At 38.0% G+C, this 16,767-nt stretch overlaps 1 protein-coding gene across 2 annotated transcripts in view; it reads left to right on the top strand.

Moving 5' to 3' along the window:
- Positions 1 to 16,767, top strand: part of ppp3cca (protein phosphatase 3, catalytic subunit, gamma isozyme, a) — a 31,694-nt gene that overhangs the window by 11,519 nt on the left and 3,408 nt on the right. Inside the window, exons 3-13 of one of the 2 annotated variants that reach the window (XM_085910069.1) lie at positions 365 to 489; positions 5,871 to 5,982; positions 9,206 to 9,351; positions 9,678 to 9,817; positions 10,179 to 10,256; positions 10,333 to 10,427; positions 10,514 to 10,639; positions 12,490 to 12,567; positions 13,098 to 13,182; positions 13,912 to 14,009; positions 16,220 to 16,246. In XM_085910069.1, the coding sequence (XP_085766195.1) occupies positions 365 to 489; positions 5,871 to 5,982; positions 9,206 to 9,351; positions 9,678 to 9,817; positions 10,179 to 10,256; positions 10,333 to 10,427; positions 10,514 to 10,639; positions 12,490 to 12,567; positions 13,098 to 13,182; positions 13,912 to 14,009; positions 16,220 to 16,246 (1,110 nt within the window). The remainder of the gene's footprint in view (positions 1 to 364; positions 490 to 5,870; positions 5,983 to 9,205; positions 9,352 to 9,677; positions 9,818 to 10,178; positions 10,257 to 10,332; positions 10,428 to 10,513; positions 10,640 to 12,489; positions 12,568 to 13,097; positions 13,183 to 13,911; positions 14,010 to 16,219; positions 16,247 to 16,767) is intronic. The other variant, XM_085910070.1, reaches the window with a different exon arrangement.

Genomic DNA, 16,767 nt, shown 5'->3' with positions numbered 1-16,767 from the left:
ACACGCGGCGTTGTTTACATAAAAGACGAAGAATTCGAATGATGGATTTAATGATTTGGAGTGACACAGATGGTTTGACTGTTTTGAAGTTTGCAAATGTGCACCAGTATTATTCCACAACATTACTGGTAAACAATTGATTTGACAAATGAATCCAAAATTGAGTTTTTGGAAAGGACCATAACAAGTTTATCAAGACATTTTGTAGAAGGCCATATGTGTTACAGTTGCACACATCTTCAGTCTGACTAATTAACGAATCCTCCAATAATTCAACTTCTAATTTATGATGTGATTACATCAAATTAATTTATCACAAATATCTGTATACCGCAATCTAATTAATACTGTTATGTTTTACCAGTATGTGGTGACGTCCATGGCCAGTTCTTTGACCTCATGAAGTTATTTGAAGTAGGGGGATCACCGAGTAATACAAGGTATCTCTTCCTCGGAGACTACGTAGATCGAGGATACTTCAGTATCGAGGTAAGTTATTTGTGTATATATATATATATACACATATAATTATTTTTGTCATTATCATATTGTGTCATAATTTAATGATACATGTACCGTAATTTTCGGATTATAAGTGGAGGGTTTTATCATAGTTTGGGTGGGGGGACGACTTTATTCAGGAGCGACTTATATGTGATTTTTTTCACAAATTTTCGAAATTCAAAAATCCGCAATGTAGTGAAACCGCGATAAACGAACCACGATGTAGCAAGGGATTACTGTCATTTGAACTGCAAGTGACGTCACCCGTGCCGCGCGCCGGTTGTTTACATAAAGGGCAAAGGATTCGATCACGGGATGACGAAGATGACGAAGGGCCCCACGTACTACCGGCATCATTAGCGGCTTTGTTTGTAAGTGACACGGAGGACGAAGAGTTTGAAGGATTTAATGATTTGGAGTGACACAGAAGGTTTGAAAAACTATTATGGCTTTTACGCACGCCCGGTCCTTCTCGACGGTAGCATTCTTTCACCTCCGTAGATGGAAGTCGGGGGCCGGCGCTCGGCCGGGTGGCTGTCCGGGGACGGTGGATGGGGCTCGGACATGGCTTTTACGCACTCCCGGTCCTATTTATGGAGCACTCTTCCACCTTCGTGGCTGGAAGTTCAGTAGTTGTTGGCTCGTTGAACTCTTGTTTTGTTAAATAAAGAGACGTTTACCAAACCCACGTCTTTCCTGGTACTTTGTTAACGCTACAATATAGTTATATACTAGATCTCTGCAGCGCACGTGCGGCGTTGTTGACATAAAGAACGAGGAATTTGATCGATGGATTTAATGATTTGGAGTGACACAGATGGTTGGATAATATTGTTTTAATATGATAGTTATTTGAAATATACTTTATATATCGTTATATGGGTCTGTGGAATAATTAGAAATGCAACTTACAATGGGTCCGACGTCAGCATATACGGCGCATACGCGGCATTGTTTACATAAAGCACGATCAATGGATTTAATGAATTGAAGTGACACAGATGATTTGATAAACGTGTTATTTATGTGATAAGTACTTGAATAACTCTGAATGTTACGTCAGGCCCGTTCTCAGCTCCTCATTTGTGTATATGTCATGTTAGCATACCGTATCGTTTAGCCTGTTGTTGCTGGTTCATGTCTGTTTTTGGTGTTGGATTTTGACAAATAAATTTGCCCCAAAAGTGCAATACTCCGGTGCGACTTATATATATATATATATATATATATATATATATATATATATATATATATATATATATATATATATATATATATATATATATATTAATTTTTTTTTTCACTTTATTGTGCATTTTATGGCTGGTGCGACTTATACTCCGGAGCGAGCGACTTATAGTCCGAAAATTACGGTAGTCATTGTTTAAGTTTTGCTAATTAAACATTGGATACAATATTTTCTTTGTTGTGTTGAAGGTCTTAGAGGTGTGCTTCTTGACTGAATGGGTTTGTCTGCCTGAAATTCTATTTCAGTGACTATTCCAAATGGCACAGTTCACCCATGCTGGTTGGAATGGTTAAAAATAAGACACTGGTTTGGAATAGAGGGCTGCAGGCCGGCTGTACCAAGTGTTTTGCAGTGGCCTTGGTGAGAGTCATGGCTAGAGGGTGGCAACTACATTAAGCTTAGATCCATTCTAGTTTTCAATGATGACCTACTTTCATGAGTATAAGGATTTACATCTATCTATCTATCTATCTATCTATCTATCTATCTATCTATCTATCTATCTATCTATCTATCTATCTATCTATCTATCTATCTATCTATCTATCTATCTATCTGTCTGTCTGTCTGTCTGTCTGTCTGTCTGTCTGTCTGTCTGTCTGTCTGTCTGTCTGTCTGTCTGTCTGTCTGTCTGTCTGTCTGTCTGTCTGTCTGTCTTTATCTCAATCTCTATATATATCTGTCTATCTCTGTATTAGTCTCTGTCTCTCCCTGTCGCTCTCTGTCTCTGTCTGTCTGTCTGTCTGTCTGTCTGTCTCTCTCTGTCTCTCTCTCTCTCTCTCTCTCTCTCTCTCTCTCTCTCTCACACACATACACACACACACACACACACACACACACACACACACACACACACACACACACGTATATCCACTCTTATTGTGACTCATTCTGCTAAGTGGTGTGATTTCTTTTTTTTTTCTTAGGTGTGTAATATGTGCCTTAGCACTACAGGTTAAGAAACACTATGGAACATTAGTCTGTACCTTTTCAAATAAGGAATATAATTTCCAACAATAACTGTTGGGTTAATGTGGAGGTTACCCTCATTTAAATCAATCAAGAGTCACACCAGGCCAACTAAAGGGTGACAGTTAATGTTTGTATTTTTAGGATTGACTTCCCTAGTCTCACTTTCTGGGGGGTATTCCAGAAAGCAGGATCAACATACTGTGAGTCTATCCCTGAACTCTGAGTTGACTTACTCTGAGATGGGAGACTGAGTATTCGGTTCCAGAAAATTTGATCTGAGTTAGTTCAATCAACTCTGAGTATGATCACCTGGAGTTACGTGCGTGCACAACTCCTATAAAAAGCCATTATCAATCGAGCCCCAATACCACAAGTCACCATGACAACTGAGAAAAAACAGATGCTTTGTGTACCACAATGGAATTGGCGGTCCTTATGCAAGCCTTGGCGAGTACGAATGTAATACGGGTGCAGCAGTGAAGGAGAGTGAGACGTCATGGGAGGAAATTGCTGCCCGATGCGCAAGTTTGGATGTACCGTAATTTTCTGACTATAAATCGCTCCGGAGTATAAGTCGCATCAGCCATAAAATGCACAATAAAGTCTACTGCCCGATGACCGCTGGGAAAGGCTCCAGCACGACCGCGACCCTCATGAGGAAAAAAAGTTTCAGAAAATGGATGGATGGAGAGATGTTTTGTTTACCGTAAGTCATGGTATGCATGCGCCATACAATGCGATGCGCCCCATGTGTGGATTAAGTACAGAATAGCCCCAAAATGAAGTCCGTACCTTTTAACCCAGAGCGTCTTATGGTATGGAAAATACAATCTGTTCAATAGGTTCTTGCCCGCTTGTGTCAAAAAGTATGTACATATAATTGCTGATTTTGTTGATGCTGCACAGTATCTGAGCTTTTTTTTTGTTATAATAAATAGCAATTTTCATCAGAATTTCGATCAGGATTATCATCAATAAGTTAAAATGTTATTCTGGTTTGATCTCTGTTTATGATTCAATCACACAAATTGAATCAAGTTGTTGCCAGTTCTTTCCTGCCAAGCTTTGGAGTGAATTTATGTGCCATAGCTTGTCATTGGGTGTGGTGCAAGGATAATGAATCATCGTTTCACATTGCTGTTCTCAATGATCCACCCCTGTATGGAGTTTTTTTTTTCCCCCCATCCCTAAGCGCTGAAGACGTCATCAAGTCAAGGAAGTACCAACAATGTGCTTGCCCAGATCTTGCATTCAAATCATCACACCCACAAGCGCATGTGGGCTGAAGTAAATTTGTTATTTAAATGGGAGTGCTGGGCAACACACACCAACAGCAATGACGCTGCACTGTCACTTTATCCCAGGTGTAAAATAGAGGCTTAACACAACAACCAGTTGTACTTTATTCAACAATGTATCAAATTATCAATTGTTAATTTACACAAAATGTAGTACAGTATTTAGCTAAAATGTGGATTTGTGTATATTTTTCTCTCAGTTATCTAGAATATGAAATGTGCTCATGCATCACATTTACTGTTAGATTTATATTGCACACATAATAAAATAAATAGCTACATTTACACTCTCTATTAGAACTGAATATTTTTCTTTTTACGAAAGGCAACATAGTAGCTCTCTCCAAAATGAATGGAAGATGAATACAAGGATGTGGTTGCCTAGGTAACATAAAGTGCCCCTTGAAGTTGTATTCTACTTTAGCAAGAAAGCCTTTCAGAGCAAGTGAGTAATCCATGTTCTTAACCTATCTAAAGATTTAATTTCTCTTTGATTTATAATTTGCACCACAATCTCTGCAATTCTGTTTATTGTTTTAGATATAGGCAGTCTTTGTTCAGCTTTAGTCTGATTTGCTCTGACTGACTCTAGTGAGAATAAAGCAGATTGGAAAATGAATGTATAAATGGATGAATGAATATTTTTAGTCAACAAAAGTTACATTATCTTCTTTAATAACTCGAAAAAGTTGTGTTGTGTTATATCAGCGTCTTGCTCAAGGAAACCCTGACACCCAGTCAGGAAGCAGATGAGCATGCCTTTTACAATTATTATGTCTTAATCATAATTTGTCAGGAAGGAGATGAGCATCCCTTTTACAATTATTATGTCTTAATCATAATTTGCAGCAGATTGCAAAGTTTATAGAGTGATTCATCATTTATTCATGCATTTACAAACATAGATAGATAGAATGACCATGGCTACCATTGTAGCCATTTTTTCAGTTTGGTTTGGCAAGTAAGAATTGTCCGTCATCCTTGAATATTTTTAGAATCAACTATTCCTTCAATGAATTAAAAAACACTTTTTAAAAAAATGCCTTAAAGGAAACTAAATATTTTTCCTTGTTACTTTTTTGACCTGATTAATGATGTTTATTTGGTAATGCTTACACAAAAACAAATAAGCAACAGCAATATCACCAAAGAGGGAATGTTTTGCCCACCAATTGCTACTGCTACTTGTTGGGTACTAGTTATACAAGTTGTGTGAAGACTGAGGCTGAGACTTTAATATTATTATTATATTTTAGTATATTTTATTCCTTGCACTTTTTTGGCATGCTCCTACGTCTAAATTTTTTGACCGATTCTCATCGTTCCACCTTCCTCATTCCTGGTTGTCGTATATCATGTGATGTCATCCAATGTCATTTGGCATGATACAATATTATTCCACAAGTTTTTATTCAGCCTCTCACAAACAGTTTCGACGGAAATTGCATTCTCTAGTTTGATGAACTTCTGAGAAAGCTTCAGAAGTACATGTTAATTACACCAAAGCTGCATATATTCAATATAGATTACACTTATAATAAAAGTACTGATTACAATTATTTTGTTTTGGTCTGATATCTTAAGTAAAAAAAAAAAAAAACTTTACATTTTTTTAAGAAAATTTATATTTTTGATTTAGCACCACAATCTGTTATAGAAATAAATCTGATGTATTGTTTGTAAAGTTTAAAAGGATCCTTTTCTTTTTCTGCTAATGTACCCGTGGTTGTATTCCGTCTGCCTTATATACAGTGAGTTCAAAGGCTGCGCATGAACGTGTTGTACATTATAAGTCAGTCACTTTCCCAACTTAAAATGTTCCCTCTCCTGTCATTTTGTCTTTGCAGTGTGTTCTCTACCTCTGGTCACTCAAGATCAACCACCCCACGACACTGTTCCTCCTGCGAGGGAACCACGAGTGCCGACACCTCACAGAGTACTTCACCTTCAAGCAGGAATGTAAGTGCAGGTCTTTCAACCATTTAAAGGCCAATCCAATGCCCCCCCTGCCTCTGTTTGTACTACCACTGTCACATATTAACGACATTATGGAACATTTCCTTTAATTGCTTTTATTCAAATAGTGTAGTTGTTGATGTCTGAGAAACTCGCATACCCATAACAATCTGGCTAGTTTACATCATAGTGCTCCACACCAAGTTTAAATGCCCAAGAGCTAGCAGCTAGGGAAAGCGTAATACTACCATTTATTTGCCAAACATTCCCCAATCATTTTTGTGATTTTTCTTGTGGCATGGGATTTTTTGAACATCACTAAAATCACTAAAATTGTCCAGCACAGGCAAATGTCAGCTGAACGTTTGGCAACTTCTTGGTGAACATTCACGACATTGAACGAACCCTGACGAGAACATAACATTCGCTGCCGTTGAAAACAAATTTGTTTGCCGCTCTGTGGGATAGGGGCTTAACAGCGTTAAGTGTTTCTATCCGACAAAGTTGTCGACTTGGGTCAAGAGTCAAGTTACAATCAATTGATTGGAGTGATTGCCTCAAAGGGCTGTGCAAACAACATGTTAAGGGTACTGTCCAGGCCTGATTCTTTTGTTTGCTTTTTCAAAATGATTCTTTTGAACAACTGCTCAAAAGCAATGTCTGATTTCCAATGGTTAATTGCCATTAAATTTGTATTGTTACTTTTAACTACAGCATGTCTAGGGTCTGTAGAAAGAAAATTCCAGGCATTAATTATGTTCATCTTGCAAAGTGTCATTGTTTGCAACATTTTGGTCTTTATTGTCATAATCTACATTTTCACAACAAAATTTAATTTGAGAACAAGTCAGGACTGGAGGCAGGCTGGTTTACCACACTCATTTTCTCTGAATTAGTCATTTAAATTTGGGCAAAATGGAATTGTCCTGTCAAAGTATGTATTAACTGTGCTTAGAAAAAGGCAGAGTTATGCTAAGTCTCAGTAATTGCTGGAGATCCAGATGGAAAAAAATTTATGTTTATATGAAGAATACTGTTGGCGCCAAAAAGATCCCCGCGTCATTATTCATCTGTATGGGGAGGCTTGGCGTCTGGGAACTGTTTTTTCGCAAGCATTTTATAGACAAACTATGGCTAAATTACTGTATTCATGTGTGACATGGTATCCAGTCCTGTTATTTCTTTGCAAAACGTGTTTCATAGTCGAAATTTGCATTTTTTTTCTTTTATTGATCTATTCCCTCAAAGCGTAAAAACATTTTGGTGAATTTCAGAACTTTTTCCTATTTCTAGCGTTTTTTCCATTCAGGGTGATTTGTAAAATTCTTGGAAATTTGAATAAAAATACATTATCCTTAGTATCTTTAGTTTAGTTAGATCAAGGATTGGTGAAACTTGAATTGACTATTTGCACACCTAAAAAGGTGGCATAAGAAGTTCTAGCTGATTAAAATATTGAATTACTGTACTTTGAAATAAAAGCAGAATCATTCGCCTCTTATCATATCCATGTTTTGATGACAACCCAAATCTTTTCATTGTATGGCAAAAATTCAGAAAGTGAACAATTACTTTTGTAGGTTAGTTCATATTGTTCCAGCAGTTTACAGTTTGGGAATGCAGCATTGGAACGATCGAATACGAGTTTAATGGCTACAGTTTTTCCAAATATGGTGGCGGTTGCATGGTGAAAAAAGATGCACTTAATAAATTGACCAGTGTCCCTGGCCGTCTTTGTCATAAAAGTGCCGGTGAGAGCAGTGTGACACTTCATCTGCATAAGAGACTCCACACAGCCAAAGAAGCCTTTTTTATTGTCATGATGATGAACTGTCGGAGCTCTGAGTGCTGTCAGGCGTGCTGTTGATCCTTTTCACACAGTTAAACGCAATTTCAGTTGAAGCCTGTGTGTATGTTCCTGTGTATTTTTGTGTGAGTTTGTGTGGCTTAATGGGACAGCACAGACAACCTTGCCAACTGCTAATTGATTTCACTCAAATCATCTTCACTGTTTTTTCCGCCTCCACCCACATGCAGCCTCATTTGCAGTCACACAAATTGTATCTTTATGCACATCCATCTTTAAATGGTAACGCTCTCTAAAAAGTCACTAGGCGATGTGCTTTTTGTTTTGAATGATATTGTACTAACATACACACACACACACACGCACACAGTTCAGAGGCTGTGGGTTCGAATCAACCTCTGACCCTCCCTCTGTGGAGTTTGCATGTTCTCCCTGTGCGAGCTTTCTCCAGGTTTCCTCCCACATCCCCAAAACATGCTTAGTAGGCTGATTGAGCTCTCCAAATTGCCCATGAGTGCAAGTGCGGATGATTGTTCGTCTCTGTGTGCCCTGCGATTGGCTGGCAACCAGTTCAGGGTGTCCCCTGCCGACTGCCCGATGACGGCAGGGATAGATTTCAGCACGCCCGTGACCCCTGTGGGGACAAGCCGTACAGATGATGGTTGGATGGACAATTCAAGCATTTTTCTCCTGTATTTCAGATTGTCTGGTTATAGCAGCACCTGGACAGTAGTGTGTATGGAATGGGTGAAAACAATATGGAAATGCCAATATGCTGAAGGGTAAAAGCTCACAGCAACCTTTTTTTCTGATTGTGGGGAAGAAAAGAACTATGAGCTTTTCATTTTTGGAACGATGAACTCAGTTAATACAATTTCAATTATGAACTATGAGCTGAACGAGTTCATTTTAAAAGTTGTGAACTGAACTTTGAAAAAGTTGATGTAGAAAATGAACTATCCCCAACACTGGCTTACTGTGTACAGACAGTACGTACGATACTGCATTGACGTTTTGTACATGGTATGAATTACAGTCTGCAGTGCAGTGCTTGAGTCTGGTCTGACTTCAACTGGCATTATCGGTGCACTTTTGGACAACCATAATACCATATGCTGTACTGTTTGCTCCGGCCTGTAATGACTTTGCTTCCCCTGACCCTAATCTGATTTGCAGTGCTGTATAAGTGACACTGTGGAAGATGCATTGTGACTCTCACTGTTAGGGAGCCATAGAAATCATTCCCAGCATCTTGACAAAACTTTGATTGAGCCAACTATGTGTGTGTTTGTTATGCACATTAATGGACACGTATGACTAAAGCCTCAGTCCCAAATTTCATAGTACAACCTTCTCCATAATGTCAATGATATATGAATCATTTAACCATACAAATTTGTTGTGTTATGTTTGTGACAGGTAAAATTAAGTATTCCGAAAGGGTCTATGACGCCTGTATGGAGGCCTTTGACTGCCTGCCCCTTGCTGCCCTGCTTAATCAACAGTTCTTGTGTGTACATGGTGGACTCTCACCAGAAATTAACTGCCTTGATGACATAAGGAAAGTAAGTATCATACTTTGCAAGAGCACATTAGTCACGCACACTGTCATTAAAGCACACATCGTTGGTGTTGGGCTGAAACCTCATAAGTCACATTCTGATGAATTTCAAGGTTTTTTTTTCCCCCCTCCAGAAATCTGTGCTATAGGTCGATCCACACAAATTATTGAACAACCTCGTGTTGAAAATTGCTTGCTCTTTCACAATGCAAAACTAATGGTTGAACAAACTTGGCATCTTGGGGGTCTCCTGAGAAGTAATGACCTCAATAGGATGATTCCATCCCGACGGCAATGATATAATACTTGTGAACTTGTCTTTTTTAACAGTTAGACAGATTTAAAGAGCCTCCAGCATTCGGGCCAATGTGTGACCTGATTTGGGCCGACCCTGGTGAAGACTATGGCAGTGAAAAGACATCTGAACATTTCAACCATAACTCTGTCAGAGGCTGTTCCTACTTTTTCAGGTATTAAATTACATCTCCTCGGCAGTTCGTCCTCCTAATTGCAATAACAGTCTTTGGAAATCAAATTGTTCTACTAAGCACAGAATAATTGCTTACTGCTCAGTAATATAAATAAAAAATGTTCCCGTAGTTTCCTCCATTTTTTGTTGTTTGGCGGCTATACGATTTGTACACTCAGAGTTGCATAATAGTCCTGAATTTTGCCATAAACAACATTACCACTTTTTTTTCTGAATAAGTAGTAGTGTTGTAGATTGCTAGAAAGACATCTGATCTCCTTAACCTGTCACAACTTTACTGGTAAAAAGCATAGCATTGAACACAACTTTTAATAAGTTGACTTGTCTTCATCTCTTTGCAGTTACTCAGCAGTCTGTGACTTTTTGGTAAATAATAACTTGTTGTCAGTAATTAGAGCCCATGAAGCCCAAGATGCAGGGTAAGTTCGTTTGCTGTTTTCTCATCTTCTCTTAATATGCTATATGTCTGAGTGTTTTTGTTTTGTGACTCAATAGATATCGGATGTATAGAAAAAGTCAGACTACGGGCTTCCCTTCGTTAATTACAATCTTTTCAGCTCCAAATTATCTTGATGTGTACAACAACAAAGGTTTGTGTATATTTCTTTGACTCACCAGTTGGTATTCTCACTCACCTAAAGTTTTAATCTTCAGACTTCATTTTCTTATGCTCTAGCTGCTGTATTAAAATATGAGAACAACGTGATGAATATTCGACAGTTCAACTGTTCCCCCCACCCTTACTGGTTACCTAATTTTATGGATGTCTTCACATGGTCTTTGCCGTTTGTGGGAGAAAAAGGTATGTTGGAAAAAAACGAGTGCTGAATTCACCCTAATTGCCTTTGACATTGCAATTGAATGATAACAAGGCTGAGTTTACACTTCCTACAATAACTGTATGTCTTACAGACTGGGCATAAATATTTTACTGTGCAGTCTGGGTAAAAAAGAACAAATGTTGCCCAATACTGATTTGACTCTTATTGCTTTTGACATTGCAATTGAATGATAACATGGCTGAGTTTACACTCTATGCAATAACAGTATGTCATACAGACTGGGCATAAATATTTTATTGATCAATCTGGGGAAAAAAATTCCTTTAAAATTGCCAAACAAGCACTGAATATCCTCCATTTCAAACATCCTATCAATATGAAACTGGATTTTGTGCAATAACAACAAGCAAAACTATATCAATAAGTAAACCAGGCATCTTTAATACTCCAGTTGTTATCGTCAGTACTAGTATGGGTAGTTGGTTTCTTATGTTAATTTGTTTTTATTCGTTTCTCTGTCAGTCCATCAGCATCTTACCATACGTGAAATGTCACAAAATTGTAAGGTTCTTGGGATAGTGACAAAGTGACCAAAAATATTTAAATCAGAAGATACTTTTTGATTAAAAGATCAGTGCATTGATCTCTTGGAAGGAAATGGCACACATACTGTACAGTACTGATAGGTTCATTCAAATGTACATAAAATGACAAGATAAATGATTGTATCATACCATCTCAGTGTACAATATCAAAATGTAATTCTCCTGAGTCGAAACGACTCGAGCCGTTCCAATCTCAAATCAAACTGTCCTCCAATTGTTTTGTACCCCACGTTTTGAACACCGTATTGAATCATATTCCGAGGAGAGATGCATGCCCTTATTGGATGTTAAATTAATGAAATAGTAAAAATACAGGCAATAAACTGCATGTTCACTTTAATAGATTGTGCATGCTGTTGGTAGCTGCATTGCATCTGATCTGCTAAGATTGTAGTCTTTTACAAAGATTCCAAATAACGGACACAAAGTTACAGAAAGAAGAACTTGATGCACTGCGCTGTTAGCAACTGTTGTAAAAGTAGTAGACTGTTGTGTATAAAACAGGATTTTTACACCCAACGCCAACATTTTGATTTTGTCTGATAATGCAAGATAAACATTTTATTGAGTTACAGAAATTAAAGTGATTGCTCCAATAATTTGTGGCATGCCAGGAACTGCATAAAATATATGTTTTATCGTGCTGATTCGTGTTGGTAGCATTTCAAAATGATTTACACAAGGGGAAACGTTTTCTCTGCCGCCTCTCATTTTGCCTGGTCCAACCTGGCATCATTTTGCCTACTTGTGTGAACCTGCCCTTCAGATGCACAACATACTGTAAATATGTAAAATTAAGCATTATAATTAGTCTTAAATTTGATAAATCACAAAACATGCTAAATGAATCTGTGTACATCTACCCTTCTCAGAAGAACAAGTACTAAAGTAAAATGCGGGGAAATTTTGTGCATTTGGCAGATGCAGTTTTGAGCTCTCTCGGTTAGTAGATTAGAATTCACATCTGTTTGCATGAGCTCAGGTTTCTGCCCATTTTTGCAGATGTAAACCTTTAGTAAATTTTACCAAAAATTAAAAATAAAAATGCTGAAAAAGCTTCAATATGCCAACCTGCTAGTATTATTATTATTCCAGAAAGTGTGACAGTCAAATATTTGTTGTCATAAATGACATAGTACCTTATTTTAATTGGCTTAATTTCCCCCCCATTTCCTGTTTTTCTTTTAATACTTCTTGTACTATTGAATGCGAAAGTTAACTTGCAAATTGATAATATAATGGGCTCTAATTTCCACCATCTACAGTGACAGAGATGTTGGTGAATGTGCTCAACATTTGTTCTGATGATGAGCTCATGTCAGAGGGAGATGATCTCTATGAAGGTAAGGATGCAGCTACTCAGTTATAATCACAAATGTTTAACAAGTGAGTCCTGAAGGGCCACTGCCATGCCTGTTTTCCATGTCTCCCTGCTGGTCAACCAGTTCTACAACTCATTATTATACAGCAATCAGTTTTCTATTCCACAAATAAAAAATGCACTGTTTTAAGAGAAAAGAAACGTTCTAATTCTCTTTGTATTCTATTTAGACCCATTACAATACAGCTTGCAAATATTTATTGAAATGGATTGTTTATGATTTTAAATTGTTAAATATTGTAATTGTTAAAGAAAACTTCATTCCCCTCAGCTGTCATGAGTGTGTCTCTCGATGCCATTGTTGAAATTAATTAGCTTAAAATAGCTGAACACAGCTTCTTTAAAGGGTAGCCCGCATGTGCACCACTCACATGCGCTGTGAAGAGCTGCAACACACACGAGTCCCGTAAGCAAGAATACTGGCAGTGCTAGCAGTTATCTACCAATGTACAAAAATTCAATGAATCAATTATTTAAAAGATTGTCTTCCAGGTGGCACCACAGCGATGCGTAAGGAGGTAATCCGGAACAAGATACGTGCAGTTGGGAAAATGGCCCGAGTCTTCTCAGTCCTCAGGTATGAGTCACTGAGTTCTGTTCTTTGTCCTATATTTTAGAATTTCCTCCAATGGAACCTCCGGGTATGATATGCCTTGAAACCTGACAAAGGACACTTGTGGTCTTGCAAGGATCAATCAACCAAAACCAGCCAGCTTGAACATCTACACTTTATAGCCATTCTAGATAACCTTCTTAAATTTGTATTTATTTATAGCTGGACATTCTGTTGCAGTTTAATTGCATACTGTTCACGAGTACATATAAAATTGGACAAAAAGTGGTCCTGTAAAATATGATGTTTTTACCATTTGAAATATTTGGAAGATGTTAAAATGCACCAGAATTTCCACTGCATACACATATGGACACAAACCAAAACAAATGGTGCTTCCGAAATGTCCCTCCCAAAGTATTGGAACGGTGAGACTAATTCTTTTATGACTGAACACATTTGGGTTTGATATTAAAAAAAAAATAACTATCAGCCAAGATATCAACTTTGCCAATTCAAAATCTAGCATTCAATATCTCTGAAGAGCGCCTTTGTTGTTTCACTTAACTGATCTACCAATTAATTGCTTGCATCTTTATTTTAATTGGGAGCACAATTGCAGGTTGATAGGCGGACCCTAAATATATTTGCCTTCTTAATTAGATAATAATGGAACTATTAGGTTTATGTTCCATCACTCTGCCAAAATATGATTCATTTGCACTTGTGTGCTTTGTTTGTGTTGTGGTCCAGGGAGGAGAGTGAGAGTGTATTAACTCTCAAAGGCCTGACCCCGACCGGAACACTTCCCGTGGGAGTCCTGTCAGGTGGAAAGCAGACATTACAGACGGGTAAATGTGATTTTGTATCGTCTGCCGGATCTTTAGTGTCTTTCTACTCTGGATTTGGTGGATGTGCGTGCGTGCGTGCGTGCGTGCGTGCGTAACAGTCTTCACAAGATGTACAGAAACCCAGCCCTTCCCACCTCTGCCGAGATGGAAGTATTTACTCAACGTCATGCATGAGATTAGAACGCACAAGTTGCCACACAAGACATATTTTCACATATACTAAACTCCAAACCTTAGTGGCGTTCGACTTTTAAATTTTTGGAAATGTAGGGAATTACTTTCTGACTGAAACAGTACAACTGTATGCCACATGGAGGATGACGGAATGAGGTCGTCACCTGTTCTGCCAGTAGCTTTAAAGGGCTTTGGATCAATGCCATCACAAGAAGCACCCCCACATTTTGAAGGCCAAACCTATAGCCTATTGCCTAGAAAAGCCTGCTTACCCTCTGATGGTCAGTAGCTGCTCTTACCCCCTAGAGAACATGTTGGGCGTCACGCTGTACCCCTCTGAAGACTTACAGACAGACGTTCTGCAGCCATCAGAAGGGAAACAACATGTTATGACCTTTAGGGAGAAGGTCATTGTTCATGTCCGCCTCTTTCACCATCGCTTTCAGACTTGCTGGTCTGGAGGCAAATTTGGAGATGGCCAATGATTTGTGTGTTTTTCCCTCCTGACACATCAAGGAGTAGTTTCTAACCCAAAGATTTATGGGATTATAAACAGATTAAAAACCTCCAAGATCACCAGATATCAGATCAAGCATAGAATATCGCACTAATAACCATAGAATATGTAACAAGCATGCTTATTTAGTTGAGTACTTTATTTGAAAATATATTAAACTAAAATGTGTGCTTACTAGGTTAGCGCTGGCTTTCTGTTAAGTTTGTTCTAATGTGACCACATGACAATTGCATGGCACATAATTCATCACTTAGTAGACCATGTAAGATTGTTAGGTCTTTTCACTGATCATTTAAAAAGTTAAATAATTTAATACTCTCTGTAATCACAATTTCTACTCGTGTCTGCTCAAGAAATTGAGACAATAAATAATCTGTTTGCATGTCTAAACAAATGTTAACCATCAAAGGCAGCTTTGGTTTTTTTTTGTCCTGCGAGAATGTGCCGTACTAATTTGTCATCGTGCCTAGAAACTGTTGTGCATCTCCCAGTCTCCCTATTAGGGCCTGACTTGCTAAAGGTTTGCTTGCGCATGCAAGGGATTACTTACAATAACAGATGTAGAAACTGATCTACTAACCGAGTGCACCCAAGATCATATCTACTGCGCATTTAAGTTTGTGCAACTAACCCAATATATTATACATCTTTTAAACTGCTTCTTTTTTTTTTTTTTTTTTTTTTAACTAAAAACGCAGATTTTTTTTTTAATTACCAGAAACAAAAAAAATACATATATAAACTATTGAGAAATGTAATTTTGGAGCCTGATGATGACTTGGAGCCTGTCCCAAAAAGGAGTTATGCTGTATCACCTATGACAGAACTCAGTAGTTGTTCCCAAATTGTAAACACAGTCTTACACAGGAATGGCGGACGAATCCAATTTGAATACACAGGCCGAGTTCGATTAAACAAATGATTGATTTTATACAGTCGCTCACTTCCACAAAATTATTGGAGAAAAGTAATTCTGTATCTTTTTGTTTTCCGCTGCAGCTTCCAAATGCATCACTCATAACTTCATGTTACGCTTGCGGTGCTCTCCTATTTTTATTTGTATATTTCCTAATCGATCAGACTATGTGGTAAGCACAATACCCTTTTTTAAAATATGTAAGTCCTCCCCAATTTCATACCTAGAGTGTATGTAATTTATCTCTAGCGGCTGTTTGGAATCTTAGTAAATAATTTTAAGTGTAATTGTAAGGTGCAAAGTGCCCACCAATAGTGCATGTAATATAGCGGCCACTGTTCTGATCTTAGTAAATCAGGCTCTTAGTGCTCCGCCAACTTGCACCAAATATTTTCTTATTTGTAGCTGCTGCTAAGTGGCCTAAACATTAACATTTTCTGTGACATTGTTGTTGGCCATTTTGACCTATAGATTTTGCCATCAGCTGACAACTGTTAATGACATTGAGGCTTGATTTCAGTGATGTATTTGCCGGCTCTAGTATTTGCTGCATTGTAATGTCTCCCTTTTTGCCTTCTTTCCCCAAACCCCATTTTAACGTAGCTACTATTGAGGCAGCTAAAGCAAAAGGTACGCATGGCTTTTCAGTTCAGTTCTTGTGTTGTTCTCACTGTCACTATACCAATTGTACATACTATACTATTGCATTATTCTGTAGACTGTAATTGCTGGTTACTCTTGCATTATCAGTGTCTTTTGGCTTCTACTTTTGTAATATGACACTTGCACAAACTGGAGTTTTACTATTGCAAGCCCACAGCAACAGACTTCTTCAAATTAATATGTACTTACTGGGCACAAAAGCACAATAACTTGAAAATAAAATGAAAATTTGCACAATCTTCCAACATCCAACAACCTTTACAAATAATGATCTGTTCTAATGATCAGCAAAATGTTTTATTGTAGTTGTAGTCGTAGAACTGTAATTCTGAGCAGTCACATGGGTTTCTCTTGCCAGTAGTGGCTCCCCACACAGAGTAAAGCCTATTAGTACTTTGCTAAGACCTGGGACATCCCTTCCCAGGCTATTTTCAGCAGCTAATCCTGTTATGCCATTTTGCTCGATTGTCTGCCCCTCTTGGTTGGTT

The sequence above is a fragment of the Syngnathus leptorhynchus genome, chromosome 4, assembly GCF_054491065.1.
Source record: "Syngnathus leptorhynchus isolate UIUO chromosome 4, UIUO_Slep, whole genome shotgun sequence".
NCBI classification, from domain to species: Eukaryota; Metazoa; Chordata; class Actinopteri; order Syngnathiformes; family Syngnathidae; genus Syngnathus; species Syngnathus leptorhynchus.
This window is presented reverse-complemented; position numbering and strand designations above follow the sequence as displayed.